The 14,797-nt window shown below is 43.1% G+C and overlaps 1 protein-coding gene and 1 long non-coding RNA gene across 2 annotated transcripts in view; one reads left to right on the top strand and one right to left on the bottom strand.

Moving 5' to 3' along the window:
- The window catches only part of LOC126936984 (uncharacterized), a 49,716-nt gene extending 47,758 nt beyond the window's left edge, over window positions 1-1,958 (top strand). Inside the window, exon 4 of the long non-coding RNA XR_007719619.1 lies at window positions 1,777-1,958. This is a non-coding gene — a long non-coding RNA (uncharacterized LOC126936984). The remainder of the gene's footprint in view (window positions 1-1,776) is intronic.
- A 3,109-nt stretch (window positions 1,959-5,067) lies between these two features.
- On the bottom strand, window positions 5,068-5,484 carry LOC126936937 (60S ribosomal protein L36-like). Its single transcript, XM_050759934.1, has one exon. It carries the CDS (start codon window positions 5,449-5,451, stop codon window positions 5,134-5,136), a length of 318 nt encoding a protein of 105 aa, XP_050615891.1. The 5' UTR covers window positions 5,452-5,484; the 3' UTR covers window positions 5,068-5,133.
- Window positions 5,485-14,797: the final 9,313 nt, after the last annotated feature.

Raw genomic sequence — 14,797 nt, 5'->3', positions numbered from 1 at the left:
TGGGAGGAGTGCCTCATTGTTCAGGGAGGGAGTGGAGGTTCAGTCTTCCTACTTAGCCTTTTCTGATGTCACCCCAGTGGGGAGTGGGGAGTGGGGAGGGATTATTCCTTATTGCCAAGGGGTGGGGTAGGGGGTTTAAATATAGGTTTTCCACTTGGCCTTTGCTGGTAGGGGTGTGTGTCCGGTATTTCCACCTGGTGTTTGGCTAGAATATGGTGATTATTGTTTAAAGGCTTCTATTCCAGCAGTCCCCTTTCCAGTCTTTTGGCAAGAGAGAACAGAAAATCCTTGGGATTGACATTTCTAGATTATATTCTTATCTAGCACACAGCCTAGAATACACAGGGGTCAAAAAGAAAACACAGGTAACTCATTGTCATGTCATTCCTCATGTCCAGAGGTCCCTTGCCACCACGTCGTCTCTCAACTGTTTAGAATCTTCTTGTGTTTGTGTTTTATACATTATGTCCAGGGTTTTATTAAAATCTGTAATTAGTGGCAAGAATAGAGATAAATTCACTCACTCCATCTTGTCTGTAATTTCTCATGTCTGATCACATGTTTTTATATCCATTCTCTCCACTGACTTGATTGAAATAATGGTGAAATCTTTTAAAAAAGACTTCATGTCAAGTGGCAAAACGAATCAATGTGGACTTGAAAAACACAGTAATGATAGATAAAACATTTTCAAATGTATTAAAATGTATAGCCTTGCTCAAAACTAAGGTGAACATTTCTGTGAGTGAGAAACATTGTAGAAATCCACAGCACATGAAAAGTGAGGGCATATGTGTCTAAAAGAAGCCTTGATACCCAAATCCTGCAAATACAGGAAAAGAAAATTACACACCAGCATCACTCATGAACATAGTTGCAAAGATCCTAAGTGACACTTTAGCAAATCAAAGCCATTGGCATATAAAAACACACCATGACTAAATAGCATTCATCCCATGAATGTGAGAATGGGCCAATATTTCCAAAATTTATCAGCATAGTCCATCACATTGATTAAATGTAAAACAACATATGATCATCTCAGAAGACATAGTAAAAACTTTGATAAAATTAAATATGGATTCATAATTTCAAAAATTTTTAGTAAACTTTAGCAAACATCATACTTAATGCTAAACCTTTAGAAGAAATAGTATCAAAGTCAGGAATAAGATAAGGATTTCTCTAGTCACTGGTAGAATTTATTAATTAACTGGTATCTTGGCCAAAGCAACGAGACAAGAAAAATAAAGAAGATGTAACTATATTAGAAAGAGAGACAAATAATTGTTATTTTCAGACCATATCACTGTGGACATAGAAAATCCAAAGGAATCTGCAAACAATGAGAACTAATAAGAGACTGAGCATAATGTCTGACCATAATTGCAAACAAGACATTTTTCTAACTTGGGTCACAGGTTGACAACTTGTTTACTAATATTGACCTTATTTTATTAAGAACCAGAGAGGTATTTTCCCCAAAATTACACAGCATTTTATTATCACAGCCAAGATATCAACTAAAGTATTATGATGACCTCAAACCCAGTAATACCTCCATTACGAGGTATCACCCATTTGTGCACCATACTAGTACAAATGTGGCAATGGCAGAAATAGTAGTTTTAAAGTGCCATGATTATGAATCCTGAAAATCTTGGCAAACAGAATGAGGATGGAGATGAGATATCCTGTATAAATTGACCTAGAAGTGATTTTGGAGCAGATCTTTCATTCTCATTCAAACAATTTTACTCTTGTTTCATGTCTCAGCTTTCCTTATTCCTGAAAATGACAAGATTTCTGGGAAGATATGGAGAGAAACTATTATGAAATGGAAAGAGACCTGAACTGGGTGGAATGAGATCAGTGAAAAGTCCTGGGGGTATCCCACCAAAAAAACATCTAGAGAAGAACTGAAAATGAAAGTAAAGCCTATGTTGAATTAGAAAGTAACTGCCTTTGTAAAATAAAATTTAATTAAAAGCATTTGGTAGTTAATCATTCCCTCTTTCTTGAGACATTTTGGCCCATGAGACTCTACTCTCTCTTGGTTCTCTCCTTCCCAAGTGTTATGGCTTGGATATTTGTTCCCTCCAAATCTCACATTGAAATGTGATCCCCAGTGTTGGAGATGGGGCCTAGTGGGAGGTGTTTGGGTCATGAGGGTGGATCCCTCATGAATGGCTTGTTGCCCTCCCCATGGTAATAAGTGAGCTTTTGCCCTATTAGTTCATGTGAGACCTGGTTCCTTCCCGCCTCTCTCTTTTTCTCCGTCTCTCACCATGTGACATGCCTGCCCCCGCTTCATTTTCTGCCATGATTGTAAACTTCCTGAAGCCCTCACCAGAAGCTGAGCAGATGTAGGTGCCATTCTTGTACAGCTTGCAGAATCATGAGCCAAATAAACCTCTTTTCTTTATGAATTACCCCATCTTGGGTATTCCTTTGTAGCAATGGAAAATGTCTCTGGGTTCAGTCCTTAGACTTACTCATTTTTTAATCTATCCTGATTCCTTAGGTGATCTCATTCAGTCTCTTGGTTTGAAATACCAAATTTTATTTCCAACTGTAACCTTTTTCTTGAATTCAAGTCTTGTATTCAAGCTACCTACTCAGAATTTCCATTTGGACATTTAACAGGCATCTAAAACTTCACATGTGCCAAATCAAACTCCTGTTTGCCTACCCTCTACCTCCTCCTCTATCTGTCTTCTTCAACTCAGTAAACCGCAGCTCCAATCACTCAGGTTTTTAGGACAGAAAATTATAATTATCCATGACTCCCCTTTCTTATCCCCATATCCATCCATTAGAAAGTTCTATTGACTTTGCCTTGGAAAAAAATGCCTAGAACCCGATAACTTCTCATTGCCTTCACCACCTTTGCCACTACCATCTCTCACCTGCGCTATTGCAGCAGCCACCTAACTAGTCTCCTTGCCTCTATCTTTGTCACCTATAATGTATTTTTCACAGGCTACTAAAGTGATGCTTTAAACACATAAGTCAGATCATGTTATTCCTCTGCTTGCCAATTGTCTCCCATAGTTCTTTGAATAAAATACAAAGTTCTTCCCAGGGCTCCCAAGACCCTATATGATGGTTCTTGGCTACCTTTTTAATGTCATCTCCCATCACTTTCCCCTGGCCTATTCCACACCTGTCACGCTAACCACCTCAAAGTTCTTGAACACTCCAAAGCTTTTGCACTAGAGGAGGGCCCTTCCCCAGATAGCCATATGGCTATCTCTTTCTTGAGATCTACTCAGTGTCACCTATCAGACAGGGGCTCCTGTGCCCCTATGAACATCACTCCCTGATCTTTTACTCTCTATCCCCTTACCCTGCCTTATTATTATTTTTTCCTTCTAGGATCTGCTACCCTAAAATCTAAGAAGCATCAGAAGAAAGACTTTGTCTGCTTTGTTCGCTGCCCTATCCCCAGTAAGTAGAACAGTGCGTGGTATACAGCAGACCTTCAATAAGTACATCAAATGAGTAAATGGGTAGCAATAAAAATTGAGTAATTAAGAATTATATCCAGCATTTCCTTCTTTGTATTTGGAGAAGAAAATTAGGAGCACAAAACAGTCTGATTTCTGAGGCCCTCATGACTCCATCTTTGTGAGATTGGTATGATGGTAGAGCAGAGTGTGGGCGAAAATTTAGAAACTCCAGAAAGTTGAGAGAAAATTTAGAAAGAATGCTTCTGCTTTTCAAGGGGGGGAGTTTGTGTCACCTCAAATTGAGAAACTGTTGTTGCTTATTTAAGCCATCCTTAACAGTGCTGTCAACAACTAGTGTAGTTTAAAAAATGGCATTTCATGCAAATCAAAACCACAGTGAGATACTATCTCATGCCAGTTAGAATGGCGATCATTAAAAAGTCAGGAAACAACAGATGCTGGAGAGGCTGTGGAGAAATAGGAACACTTTTACACTGTTGGTGGGAGTGTAAATTAGTTCAACCATTGTGGAAGCCAGTGTGGCCATTCCTCAAGGATCTAGAACCAGAAACACCATTTGACCCAGCAATCCCATTACTGGGTATATACCCAAAGGATTACAAATCATTCTGCTATAAAGACACATGCACATGTTATGTTTATTGTAGCACTGTTCACAATAGCAAAGACTTGGAACCAACCCAAATGCCCATCAATGATAAGACTGGATAAAGAAAATGTGGCACATGTGCACCATGGAATACTATGCAGCCATAAAAAAGGATGAGTTCATGTCCTTTGCAGGGACATGGATGAAGCTAGAAACCATAATTCTCAGCAAACTAACACAGGAACAGAAAGTCAACACCTTGTGTTCTCACTCATAAGTGGGAGTTGAACAGTGAGAACACATGGTCACAGGGAGGGGAACATCCCACAGTAGGGCTTGTCACGGGTTGGGGGCTAGGGGAGGGATAGCATCAGGAGAAATATCAAATGTAGGTGACAGGTTGATGGGTGCAGTAAACCACCATGCCATGGCAGGTGTATACCTATGTAACAAACCTGCATGTTCTGCACATGCATCCCAGAAATTAGAGTATAATAATAAAAAAATAGCATTTCAATAATCACTTGTTTTTCAAGACACCCATAATTAGAGTATGTTATATAGCAAGCATAGCAGTCACCTTCTTTTTATTTTTTAACTTTTTATTTATTTATTTTTATTTTTTTTTATTATTATACTTTAAGTTCTAGGATACATGTGCACAACGTGCAGGTTTGTTACGTATGTATACTTGTGCCATGTTGGTGTGCAGCACCCATCAACTCGTCATTTACATCAGGCATAACTCCCAAAGCCATCCCTATCCCCTCCTCCCTCCCCATAATAGGCCCCGGTGTGTGATGTTCCCCTTTCTGTGTCCAAGTGATCTCATTGTTCAATTCCCACCTCTGAGTGAGAACATGTGGTGTTTGGTTTTCTCTTCTTGTGATAGTTTGCTGAGAATGATGGTTTCCAGCTGCATCCATGTCCCTACAAAGGACACAAACTCATCCTTTTTTATGGCTGCATAGTATTCCATGGTGTATATGTGCCACATTTTCTTCCTTTTTTTTTTTTTTTTTTTTTTCTGTCAAGCTGTTCTTTATTTCAGGGAGAAGCCGGGGGAGTGGCTCAGTCTTTCTTGGCAGCAGCTTTCCTCGTAGCGGCCAATACGTTGCTCAGCTCCTCCCGCTTCCTCTTGGCGCGGATGTGCATCCCCACCCTTTTCTTGATAAACTTGAGGGCCCGTTTGTCCTTGGAGACCTTCAGTAACTCCATGGCGCGCCGCTGGTACGGGGCAAAGCCACACACCTCCCGAATCATGTCCCACACGAACTTGGTGTGTTTCGTCAGACGCCCGTGGCGGCGGCTGTGCCTGGGCTTGCTCACGTTCTTGGTCACCTTGTGGCCCTTGTTGAGGCCCACGGCCATAGGATAGCGTAGAGCCATGGCTGCTGCTCTCCAGTGGCGGCCCTGGCGGAAGGGGTGCCACATTTTCTTAATCCAGTCTGTCACTGATGGACATTTGGGTTGATTCCAAGTCTTTGCTATTGTGAATAGTGCAGCAATAAACATACTTGTGCATGTATCTTTATAGCAGCATGATTTATAATCCTTTGGGTATATCCCCAGTAATGGGATGGCTGGGTCATATGGTATTTATAGTTCTAGATCCTTGAGGAATCGCCATACTGTTTTCCACAATGGTTGAACTAGTTTACAATCCCACCAACAGTGTAAAAGTGTTCCTATTTCTCCACATCCTCTCCAGTACCTTTTGTTTCCTGACTTTTTAATGATTGCCATTCTAACTGGTGTGAGATGGTATCTCATTGTGGTTTTGATTTGCATTTCTCTGATGGCCAGTGATGACAAGCATTTTTTCATGTGTCTGTTGGCTGTATGAATGTCTTTCGAGAAATGTCTGTTCATATCCTTTGCCCACTTTTTGATGGGGTTGTTTTTTTCTTGTAAATTTGTTTGAGTTCTTTGTAGGTTCTGGATATTAGCCCTTTGTCAGATGAGTAGATTGCAAAAATTTTCTCCCATTCTGTAGGTTGCCTGTTCACTCTGATGGTAATTTCTTTTGCTGTGCAGAAGCTCTTTAGTTTAATTAGATGTCTATTAGGTCTGCTTGGTGCAGAGCTGAGTTGAAGTCCTGGATATCCTTGTTAACTTTCTGTCTTGTGGATCTGTCTAATGTTGACAGTGGGGTGTTGAAGTCTCCTATTATTATTGTATGGGAGTCTAAGTCTCTTTGTAAGTCTCTAAGGACTTGCTTTATGAATCTGGGCGCTCCTGTGTTGGGTGCATATATATTTAGGATAATTAGCTCTTCCTGTTGAATTGATCCCTTTACCAATATGTAATGGCCTTCTTTGTCTCTTTTGATCTTTGATGGTTTAAAGTCTGTTTTATCAGAGACTAGGATGCAACCCCTGCTTTTTTTTTGTTCTCTGTTTGCTTGGTAGATCTTCCTCCATCCCTTTATTTTGAGCCTGTGTGTGTCTCTGAATGTGAGATGGGTCTCCTGAATATAGCAAACTGATGGGTCTTGACTCTTTATCCAATTTGCCAGTCTGTGTCTTTTAATTGGACCATTTAGTCCATTTACATTTAAGGTTAATATTGTTATGTGTGAGCTTGATCCTGTTATTGTGATATTAGCTTGTTATTTTGCTCGTTAGTTGATGCAGTTTCTTCCTAGCATCAATGGTCTTTATATTTTGGCATGTTCTTGCAATGGCTGGTACCGCTTGTTCCTTTCCATGTTTAGTGCTTCCTTCAGGATCTCTTGTAGGGCAGGCCTGGTGGTGACAAAATCTCTAAGCATTTGCTTGTCTGCAAAGGATTTTATTTCTCCTTCACTTAGGAAACTCAGTTTGGCTGGATATGAAATTCTGGGTTGAAATTCTTTTCTTTAAGAATGTTGAATACTGGCCCCTGCTCTCTTCTGGCTTGTAGAGTTTCTGCCAAGAGATCTGCTGTTAGTCTGATGGGCTTCCCTTTGTGGGTAACCCGATCTTTCTCTCTGGCTGCCCTTAACATTTTTTCCTTCATTTCAACTTTGGTGAATCTGACAATTATGTGTCTTGGAGTTGCTCTTCTGGAGGAGTATCTTTGTGGCGTTCTCTGTATTTCCTGAATTTGGATGTTGGCCTGCCTTTCTAGGTTGGGGAAGTTCTCCTGGATGATATCCTGAAGAGTGTTTTTCAACTTGGTTCAATTTTCCCCTCACTTTCAGGCACCTCAATCAGACGTAGATTTGGTCTTTTCACATAATCCCATACTTCTTGAAGGCTTTGTTCATTTCTTTTTCCTCTTTTTTCTCTAGACTTCTCTTCTTGCTTCATTTCATTCATTTGATCTTCAATCGCTGATACTCTTTCTTCCAGTTGATCAAGTCGGTTACTGAAGCTTGTGCATCTGTCACGTATTTCTCGTGTCATGGTTTTTATCTCTGTCAGTTCGTTTATGGCCTTTTCTGCATTGATTATTCTAGTTACCCATTCTTCCATTCATTTTTCAAGATTTTTAGTTTCTTTGCGCTGGGTACATAGTTCCTCCTTTAGCTCTGAGAAGTTTGATGGACTGAAGCCTTCGTCTATCAACTCGTCAAAGTCATTCTCCGTCCAGCTTTGATCCATTGCTGGCAATGAGCTGCGTTCCTTTGGAGGGGGAGATGTGCTCTTATTTTTTGAATTTCCAGCTTTTCTGCCCTGCTTTTTCCCCATCTTTGTGGTTTTATCTGCCTTTGGTTTTTGATGATGGTGACGTACTGATGGGGTTTTGGTGTGGGTGTCCTTTCTGTTTGTTAGTTTTCCTTCTAACAGTCAGGACCCTCAGCTGTAGGTCTGTTGGAGATTGCTTGAGGTCCACCCCAGACCCTGTTTGTCTGGGTATCAGCAGCGGAGGCTGCAGAAGATAGAATATTGCTGAACAGTGAGTGTTCCTGTCTGATTCTTGCTCTGGAAGCTTCATCTCAGGGGTGTACCCTGCCATGTGAGGTGTGGGGTGTTGGTCTGCACCTAGTGGGGGATGTCTCCCAGTTAGGCTACTCAGGAGTCAGGGACCCACTTGAGCAGGCAGTCTGTCCGTTCTCAGATCTCAACCTCTGTGTTGGGAGATCCACTGCTCTCTTCAAAGCTGTCAGACAGGGTCATTTACATCTGCAGAGGTTTCTGCTGCTTTTTGTTTAGCAATGCCCTGTCCCCAGAGGTGGAGTCTACAGAGACAGGCAGGCCTCCTTGAGCTGCTGTGGGCTCCACCCAGGACCCAGTTTGAGCTACCTGGTGGCTTTGTTTACCTACTTAAGCCTCAGCAATGGTGGGCACCCCTCACCCAGCCTTGCTGCTGCCTTGCAGTTAGATCTCTGACTGCTGTGCTAGCAATGAGGGAGGCTCCATGGGCATGGGACCCTCCCGGCCAGGTGTGGGATATAATCTCCTGGTGTGCCGGTTGCTAAGACCCTTGGTAACGTACAGTATTAGGGTGGGAGTTACCCGATTTTCCAGGTGTTGTGTGTCTCAGTTTCCCTTGGCTAGGAAAAGGGATTCCCTTCCCCTTTGCGCTTCCCAAGTGAGGTGATGCCTCGCCCTGCTTCAACTTTCCCTGGTCAGGCTGCAGCAGCTGACCAGCACTGATTGGCTGGCACTCCCCAGTGAGATGAACCCCATACCTCAGTTGAAAATGCAGAAATCACCCGTCTTCTGTGTCGCTTGTGCTGGGAGCTGGAGACTGGAGCTGCTCCTATTCGGCCATCTTGCCCCGGGGATTCTATTTTTTAACTTTTAAGTTCAGGGATGCAAATGCAGATTTGTTACATAGGTAAACTTGTGTAATAGCTGCATGTGTAATAGCTGCACATGTAGTATTCCATGGCGTATGTGTACCACATTTTCTTTACCTATTGATGGGCATTTAGGTTGATTCCATGTCTTTGCTATTGTGAACAGTGTGCAGCCACCTTCTTATGAACGTGATTTTGCACTCAATTATCATCTAAAATTATTCTTTAGGCTAGATGCATCATATCTGTAATCCCAGCACTTTGGAGAGGCTGAGGCAGGAGGATTGCTTGAGGCCAGGAGTTTAAGACCAGCCTGGGCTAATATTTAAATTTTTTTGGGGGGGGGGCGGAGCAAGATGGCCGAATAGGAACAGCTCCAGTCTCCAACTCCCAGCACGAGCGACACAGAAGACTGGTGATTTCTGCATTTTCAACTGAGGTACTGGGTTCATCTCACTAGGGAGTGCTGGACAATCAGTGCTGGTCAGCTGCTGCAGCCCGACCAGCGAGAGCTGAAGCAGGGCGAGGCATCTCCTCACCTGGGAAGCGCAAGGGGGAAGGGAATCCCTTTTCCTAGCCAGGGGAACTGAGACACACAACACCTGGAAAATCGGGTAACTCCCACCCCAATACTACGCTTTAAGGAAACGGGCACACCAGGAGATTATATCCCACACCTGGCTGGGAGGGTCCCACGCCCACGGAGCCTCCCTCATTGCTAGCACAGCAGTCTGTGATCTACCAGCAAGGCAGCAGTGAGGCTGGGGGAGGGGCGCCCGCCATTGCTGAGGCTTAAGTAGGTAAACAAAGCCGCTGGGAAGCTCGAACTGGGTGGAGCTCACAGCAGCTCAAGGAAACCTGCCTGTCTCTGTAGACTCCACCTCTGGGGACAGGGCACAGTAAACAATAACAAAAGTAGCAGAAACCTCTGCAGACGCAAACGACTCTGTCTGACAGCTTTGAAGAGAGCAGTGGATCTCCCAACACGGAGGTTGAGAGCTGAGAAGGGACAGACTGCCTGCTCAAGTGGGTCCCTGACCCCTGAGTAGCCTAACTGGGAGACATCTCCCACTAGGGGCAGTCTGACACCCCACACCTCACAGGGTGGAGTACCCCCCTGAGAGGAAGTTTCCAAAGCAAGAATCAGACAGGTACACTCGCTGTTCAGCAATATTCTATCTTCTGCAGCCTCTGCTGCTGATACCCAGGCAAACAGGGTCTGGAGTGGACCTCAAGCAATCTCCAACAGACCTACAGCTGAGGGTCCTGACTGTTAGAAGGAAAACTATCAAACAGGAAGGACACCTACACCAAAACCCCATCAGTACGTCACCATCATCAAAGACCAGAGGCAGATAAAACCACAAAGATGGGGAAAAAGCAGGGCAGAAAAGCTGGAAATTCAAAAAATAAGAGCACATCTCCCCCGGCAAAGGAGCGCAGCTCATCGCCAGCAACGGATCAAAGCTGGACGGAGAATGACTTTGACGAGATGAGAAAAGAAGGCTTCAGTCCATCAAACTTCTCAGAGCTAAAGGAGGAATTACGTACCCAGCGCAAAGAAACTAAAAATCTTGAAAAAAAATTGGAAGAATTGATGGCTAGAGTAATTAATGCAGAGAAGGTCATAAACGAAATGAAAGAGATGAAAACCATGACACGAGAAATACGTGACAAATGCACAAGCTTCAGTAACCGACTCGAAGACCAGCCTGGGCAACATAACAAGACCCTGTTTCTATAGAAAAATTTTTAAAAATAGCTCATCATGGTGGTGCACACTTGTAATCTTAGCCACTGAGAAGGGTGGGGCAGAAGGATCACTTAAGCCCAGGAGTTTGAGTCTGTCCTGAGCTATGATTGTACCACCCTACTGCAGCCTGGGTGACACAGAGCAAGACTCTGTCTCAAAACAAACAAACAAAATCCAACAACTATCTCTGTAAAATAACTAAGTTTGACATTAAAACACGAAATAGAGAACTTTAAATTTTAAGCTAGAAAAAAAAGCACAGGAATATTTGAATACCTTACGTATATACATACACACACACACACACACATATATATATATAAAATTATATATACACAATTTTTTTTGAGACAGGGCCTTGCTCTGTCACCCAGGCTGGAGTGCAGTGGCATGATCATGGTTCAAGGCAGCCTTGACATCCCAGGCTCAGGTGATCCTCCCACCTTAGCCTCGTGGATAGCTGGGACTACAGGTGTGTGCCACTATGCTGGGCTAAATTTTGTATTTTTTGTAGAGATGAGGGTTTCCCCATGTTGGTCAGGCTGGTTTCAAACTCCTGGGCTCAAGTGATCCACTCACCTTGGCCTCCCAAAGCGCTGAGATTAGGCGTGAGCAACCGTGCCTGGCCATTATTATATTTTCATTACTATTTAACCAACTTTGGACATCTTGAATAGAATACTTCTTCCAATTTTCCGTGAAATATTTATATTTATGTTAAAGCCTTCCTGAGAATGCATGTAACTTTCATAATTTAATACTTGAGACTTCACGGACACCAGCCACAGACCTGACCAACTGTTATTTTCCTTCTTGGCTGGTGGGCTTGCTGCATCATAGCCACAGTCTATACTCCTGTTGGCAGCAGTGCACACTGAAACCTTGAGCTTGCTGCCTGAAGCTGGAGCACACTTCTTTCCTCTGGGGGCTTTGGTTCCCCTCCTACTCACTCACAGGGCTAAACTTTAGTGTCATATGCTGTCTAGCTCAGCAGGCTATGAGTCTACTGTGCTTTTCTTAGGTTTCTCCAGTTTCTACAAGTCACTTCTGAGTGGGCAGAGGGTGTAGAACCATTTTAGATCTCACATCTCTATTGTGCATTCCGGTTTTCACGCTCCTTCACTCACACTCTCTGTCTGGTTTCCATCAATCACTCAGCCTGACCTTTGGGAAGGGAGCTCTAGGAAGGGAGGTTACTCCTTGCTTGTAACCTCCCAGTGGCTGGTGTGACATGCTGACCCCAAGCACCTAAAGATCTATCTCAAGTATGGTGGAGGGCCTTGGGTTGAAACCATAGAACACTGTTTTTAGAAACTCATGCAAAATGGTCTGAAGTAGGATACAGCTGCTGCAAGAACTAAGATATAAGGCATGATGTTAGACCAGCACAAAAGGGAGATGATACGCTTACTAGATCATGTAAGGAATTTATCTCCTGAAAATATAACAGCATAATCAGAGTTATAAAAAGTTCTTCTCAAATAATGGAAACAGTGGAGGGTAACCAAGAGAACAGTGTAATAACGGAATGCAATTTAATCTCTTACAGTACATTGCCACCACTACAGAAAAGTAGAGTTTTAACTTCTTTGTTATGAATCTCCACCTCTGATGATCGAGTGTGCCTGCAATTCTGTAAGATCCAAAAGGGGAGGAGGTGATGGTACCTCTTTCTGTATTCCCTTAACCTCCAGAAAGAATCTTCAAAGTTTAGTCAAATGTGAAATTAGTAGGTATTCCTCAAGAAATCTCTCATTTCTAACATTAATTTGCTAGTTCAGGGATGATATTGTTTGAATGTATGTCCCCTCCAAATGAAATGTGACCCTAGTGTTGGAGATGGGACCTAATGGGAGGTGTTTGGGTCATGGGGTTGGATCCCTCATGAATGATTTGGTGTCCTCCCTGCAGCAATTAGTTCACACAATAGCTAGTTGTTTAAAGAGCCTGGAACCTCCTCCCCTCTCTCTCTTGCTCTTTCTCTTGCATGTGGCATGCCTGTTCCTCCTTCACCTTCTGCCATGATTGGAAGATTCCTGAGGCTCTCACCAGAAGCAGATGCATTTGACCCATTCATCATTTCTTCCACAGAACTTTATGTTATCTGGCTGTCCATGGCACCACTCCTGTTGTCTTTCTCCACTGATTCTATTTCTCATGTTCATTCTTATTACCTCATCAGCCTGGCCTTCACTGTTCATAGTTCTGTCACCTTTTTGGTCATAATCACTTAACAAGTCTCTAAGAAGTTCCAAACTTTCCCTCATCTTCTAGTCTTCTTCTGAGCCCTCCAAACTCTTCCCACCCCTGCCCATTACCAGGTTCCAAAGCCACTTCCACATTTCAGCAATTGCTTTATAGCAATGCCCAACTCCTCAGTTCTATTTTTTTTGTATTAGTTCAATTTGTATTGCTATAAAGTAATACCTGACACTGGTAGAGTCACTGGCTGCTTATGTCCCCAGCCTGTAAAAGCTGCAGGCACTCAACACCATTAACATCTTAATTCTTCAAATTCTTTAATTTCCTTTAAAATGCTCTAATTTCCTCCCTCCCTCCCTCCCTCCCTCCCTCTCTCTCTCTCTCTCTCTCTCTCTCTCTCTCTCTCTCTCTCTTCTCTTTCTCTCTTTCTCTCTTTCTTTCTTTCTTTTGAATCTTGCTCTGTCTGGAGTACACTGGCATGATCTCAGCTCACTGCAACCTCAGTCTCCCAGGTTCAAGCGATTCTCCTGCCTCAACCTCCTGAGTAGCTGGGACTACAGGCACGCGCCAGCACCCCCAGCTACTTTTTGCATTTTTAGAGACTGGGTTTCACCACGTTGGCCAGGATGGTCTTGATCTCTTGACCTCGTGATCCACCCACCTTGGCCTCCCAAAGTGCTGGGACTACAGGCGTGAGCCACTGTGCCTGGCCAAAATGGTCTAATTTTCTTTCTTCTTTTCTAGTAAATCTTTGTCAGTCTCATTTACATATGCCTCATCCTTTGCCATCCCTTAAATGTTGGTATTACCAGGGGATTCCATCCCCAACCTGCTTTCACTTTACATATTCTTTCTGAGTAAGAATTTGTGGCCATAATTACTTGTGTGCTGGTACACAGCACAGGTCTCTCCCCTGAGCCCCAGATACATATATTCATCTGCCTCTTAGACATTTTAATCTTAATATATTCAAAACTGAACTTATCATCTCTCATGTCCCAACTTGTCCCTTATCCTATCCACTGATGTGACCACCCAGGTCAGGAACCAGACTCTTCCTATTCCCACTTCCTTTACCTCCATATGCAACCAGGTATCAAGTTCTGCTCATTCTGACCCCTGCCCTTCACACCACCACCTCTGCTTCAGCCAAGTTGAGTAATAATGAAGGCCAAGGTTTTCATCATTGCTTAGCTGGATCCCTCCAATAGCCTTAAAATGTCCCCCCTTGCTTGTGGTCTCATTCTCCTGTTTACCAGAATATTCTTTTTAACTTGTGAACCACAGTATATCACTAATCTGCTCAAAACCCTTTAATTACCTCCCTTCACGAGTCTTCGGGATAAAATTTAAACCCTTCATCAGGTACACTAAAACATTAGTGATCTGGACCAGTCTGGAAACTGGATCTGCTTTCTGTATCCAGTCTTTATTTCAGCCACACTAATATCCTCATTTTCCTGAACTGGCCAAGTTCTTTGGGTAGTAAAGGTATAAAAATAAACCCTTTGGCTGGGCGCAGTGGCTCACGCCTGTAATCCCAGAACTTTGGGAGGCCAAGGCAGGAGAATCGCTTGAACCCAGGAGGCGGAGACTGCAGTGAGCCGAGATTGCGCCACTATACTCCAGCCTGGCAACCGAGCGAGACCCCGTCTCAAAAACAAACAAACAAAAACCCCTATTGTTATTTGATTTTTTTCGTGTATAAGAAAAAATTTTATTCATGTTCATTACAGCAACCTCCTCTGATCATACACAGTTTGTATTAGGCACCCTTTCTATGTGACACCACAGTTTCCCATTTTGCAACTTCTCAGTGTTTTTCTTCTCTGTTTTCTCCATGAGACTGTGAGTCGCTTAAAAGCAATATTATGACTTTAATTTCTACATCTCCAGGTGCAGCTCAAGAAATATCCAACAGGGAGAAAGGAAGAGAAGTGGGGATCCGAAAAAAGGAGGTGAGAAATGGAGAATCTGTCTTCTGCCTCCACTAAAATGTCTCTCATCATGGCCAAGGTGGCTCATGACCACACAATTGTTAAATGAAATGG

Source organism: Macaca thibetana, chromosome 1, assembly GCF_024542745.1.
Source record: "Macaca thibetana thibetana isolate TM-01 chromosome 1, ASM2454274v1, whole genome shotgun sequence".
Classification (NCBI taxonomy): domain Eukaryota; kingdom Metazoa; phylum Chordata; class Mammalia; order Primates; family Cercopithecidae; genus Macaca; species Macaca thibetana.
The sequence above is the reverse complement of the archived record's forward strand: the minus strand, read 5'-3'. Positions and strand labels throughout refer to the sequence as shown.